Source organism: Rhinichthys klamathensis, unplaced genomic scaffold (assembly GCF_029890125.1).
Source record: "Rhinichthys klamathensis goyatoka isolate OS25496 unplaced genomic scaffold, OSU_Roscu_1.1 h1tg000046l_1, whole genome shotgun sequence".
Lineage (NCBI taxonomy): Eukaryota > Metazoa > Chordata > Actinopteri > Cypriniformes > Leuciscidae > Rhinichthys > Rhinichthys klamathensis.
In genome coordinates, this window is record NW_026606593.1 from 1,765,086 (window position 1) to 1,767,563 (window position 2,478).

General features: G+C 46.6%; 1 protein-coding gene across 1 annotated transcript; it reads right to left on the minus strand.

Moving 5' to 3' along the window:
- Positions 1–237: 237 nt before the first annotated feature.
- LOC130082429 (uncharacterized) lies at positions 238–1,722 on the minus strand. Its single transcript, XM_056247281.1, has one exon. It carries the CDS (start codon positions 1,720–1,722, stop codon positions 238–240), a length of 1,485 nt encoding a protein of 494 aa, XP_056103256.1.
- Positions 1,723–2,478: the final 756 nt, after the last annotated feature.

Genomic DNA, 2,478 nt, shown 5'->3' on the forward strand with positions numbered 1-2,478 from the left:
GAAATAATGGGGCTCCTGCGGGAGCGGAGTAGATGACACTGCTGAGGCAGTGGAGCAAGTTGGATGGAGTAATGGAGCTCCTGCGGGAGCGGGGTAGATGACACTGCTGCGGCAGTGGATCAGACTTTGATCGAGTTAATGGAGTTCCTGCGGGCGGAGTAGAGGGTGCTGCTGCAACGATAGATGGACTTGCCTTTGGCTTGCTTCCTGGGATCCTATGGTAGGTTGAGAGGACGTTTAGCTGAGTAGGGATCGTTGGGCTTCTTTGGTATGGAGGTGGTTAGAACGGATGTAACTCTTAAAGGCCTCCGACGACCAGCGGCCGAGCTCTTGGATTTGCTGCTGGGAAAGGGCTTTTTGGGCAGCTGTGGTTGCTGCACCTATGCGGAATGAATGGCTGGAAAAATTATTTGCTGGGATGTTTGCTTGGAGTAAGATGGATTTGAGATGTTTTTGGAACCAGAAACGTGTAACGGGGCGATTGAATTCGTCGGTGAAGAGTGGGTCGGAAGGGGACTTGGTCTGAGAGTTTCTGAATTGTGAGTACGCGAAGAGAGTTTGGTATGGTTGGATTGGTGATTGGAGATTGAAGATGTATATGAAGTGGCCTTTTTTCATTTGGTCTGTCTTGCTTTGTTTGATGAAGTAAGAAATGGTTTTGTTGTCTAATACTGAAAGATCTGAGATTGTGGGATGGACTTTAGGGTTGAAGTTGGAAGTGATGGTGAGTTCTGAGCATCTGAGGAAACCGAAGAAAGCCAATATGAACATGGCATCCAGTGTGCGGGCGGTGTTGGTGGAGTGGTAGCCTCGGCGGAGGGTAGAGATACATTTGGTGAGTATGTCCAAGGTTATTGGTTGTCTGGCATCTGGACGGGTTGGTTGGGTTTTTTGGATGCCTTTGATAAGCATTGATGTCTGGGAATTTGCTATGTCTGCGGAGGGTGAACCAAAAAGGAGTTTGTGGAAGAATTGGATTCCGCTTAGATAGCCCTTGATGGAGCGGGCTTTGAGGTTCTTGGTGCTGTCCAGATAGGATATAAATGAAGTGATGTTGAGCAGAGAAAAACTGGGAAAAGGCTGGTTGAACTGGGCTGGCCATGTAGACGCGAACCAACGACCTTGGTAGAAACCTCCGAAACCAACGGAAGGAGCTGCATCTGTGAACAGTTGGATATCCGTAGGGAGAGAAATCAGATTATTATAGAAAAAAGACAGGCCGTTCCATTGTTTAAGGAATGTTATCCATAAACTGAGCTCGTTGCTACATGAAGTAGTTAGGGAGATTTGGTCCTCTAGCTCGTGAACTGATGATGCAAGGAAGAGGAGATGTGAGATGAAAGGGCGACCTTGTGGGATAATGCGCATCGCAAAGTTTAAATGGTCGAGCAGAGATAGAAGCTCTCGTTTAGAGCAATTTGGATTTTCTAGAAGGGTGGATGCGACCAGAATAATCCTGTCGATTTTTTCCTTGGGTAGTGAGGCCTGGAAGTTGATTGTGTCCAATTTAATGCCCAGGAATTCGATGGATGTGGCTGGACCCATGGTTTTTTCTTGGGCGATTGGAATCCCGAGCTCGCTGAAGACTTTTTGGACTGTGAGAAGATGTGCGGCTGGGATGGATTCAGGCGGAGAGATGATCAGGAAATCGTCTAGCAAGTGGATTAGGTAGGGTATCGAGTAGTTATTGGAAAGAATCCAACAAATAGCCTCTGATAGCATGTCGAAAATTTTGGGGCTACTTTTGCAGCCGAAAGTTAAACGGACAGAAAAATAAAATTTTCCTTGCCATCGTACGCCGAACAAATGCCACGAATCCGGGTGGATGGGCATCACTTTAAAGGCAGAGGTGATGTCAACTTTAGCAAGCCAAGCGCCGTAACCTGCGTCTTTAATCAATGTTATGGCTTGATCAATGGTGTGGTAATGAAGAGAAAATTGTTCGAGCGAGATGAGGCTGTTAATGCTTGGAAACGGAGAATTATGGGGGGCTGAAAGATCGATTATAAGGCGTTTTTTGCCTGAAAATTTCCTGGTGGCCACTCCAATTGGGCTGATACGGAAATGTTCAAAAGGAGGAATGTCAAAAGGACCAATCATAAAGCCCGATTCGATTTCTTTTTTAATCAGGGTGTCGACTGTGTCAGGTTCGGCGAAAGCAGATTGGAGATTATCACATATGATACTCTGTGTGGGGAGGCTTTCGACGCCCGGATTAAAGCCATGCTCGAGACCAGACAGTAAATAGTCCTTAAAATCAGTGTTAGGGTGGTGGGATAATTCAGAAGACAGACGGGAAAAATTCACAGGAGTCGATAAGTAGTTTTTTTAATCTTTATTTACGGACCTTTTGACAGGGCATATAGTGCGCGCGTGCGCGCCGCCACAGTAGCTGCAAAATGTAAAAAACGGCAGCGTTGCCTTAGGCAACGCCCCGCATTGAAATTATTGCAGGCTTGGTTGTTGGATGGGAATGAG

Coding starts and splice junctions, on each gene's coding strand:
- LOC130082429 (XM_056247281.1), bottom strand. CDS start 1,722: ATGCTATCAGAGGCTATTTGTTGGATTCTTTCCAATAACTACTCGATA.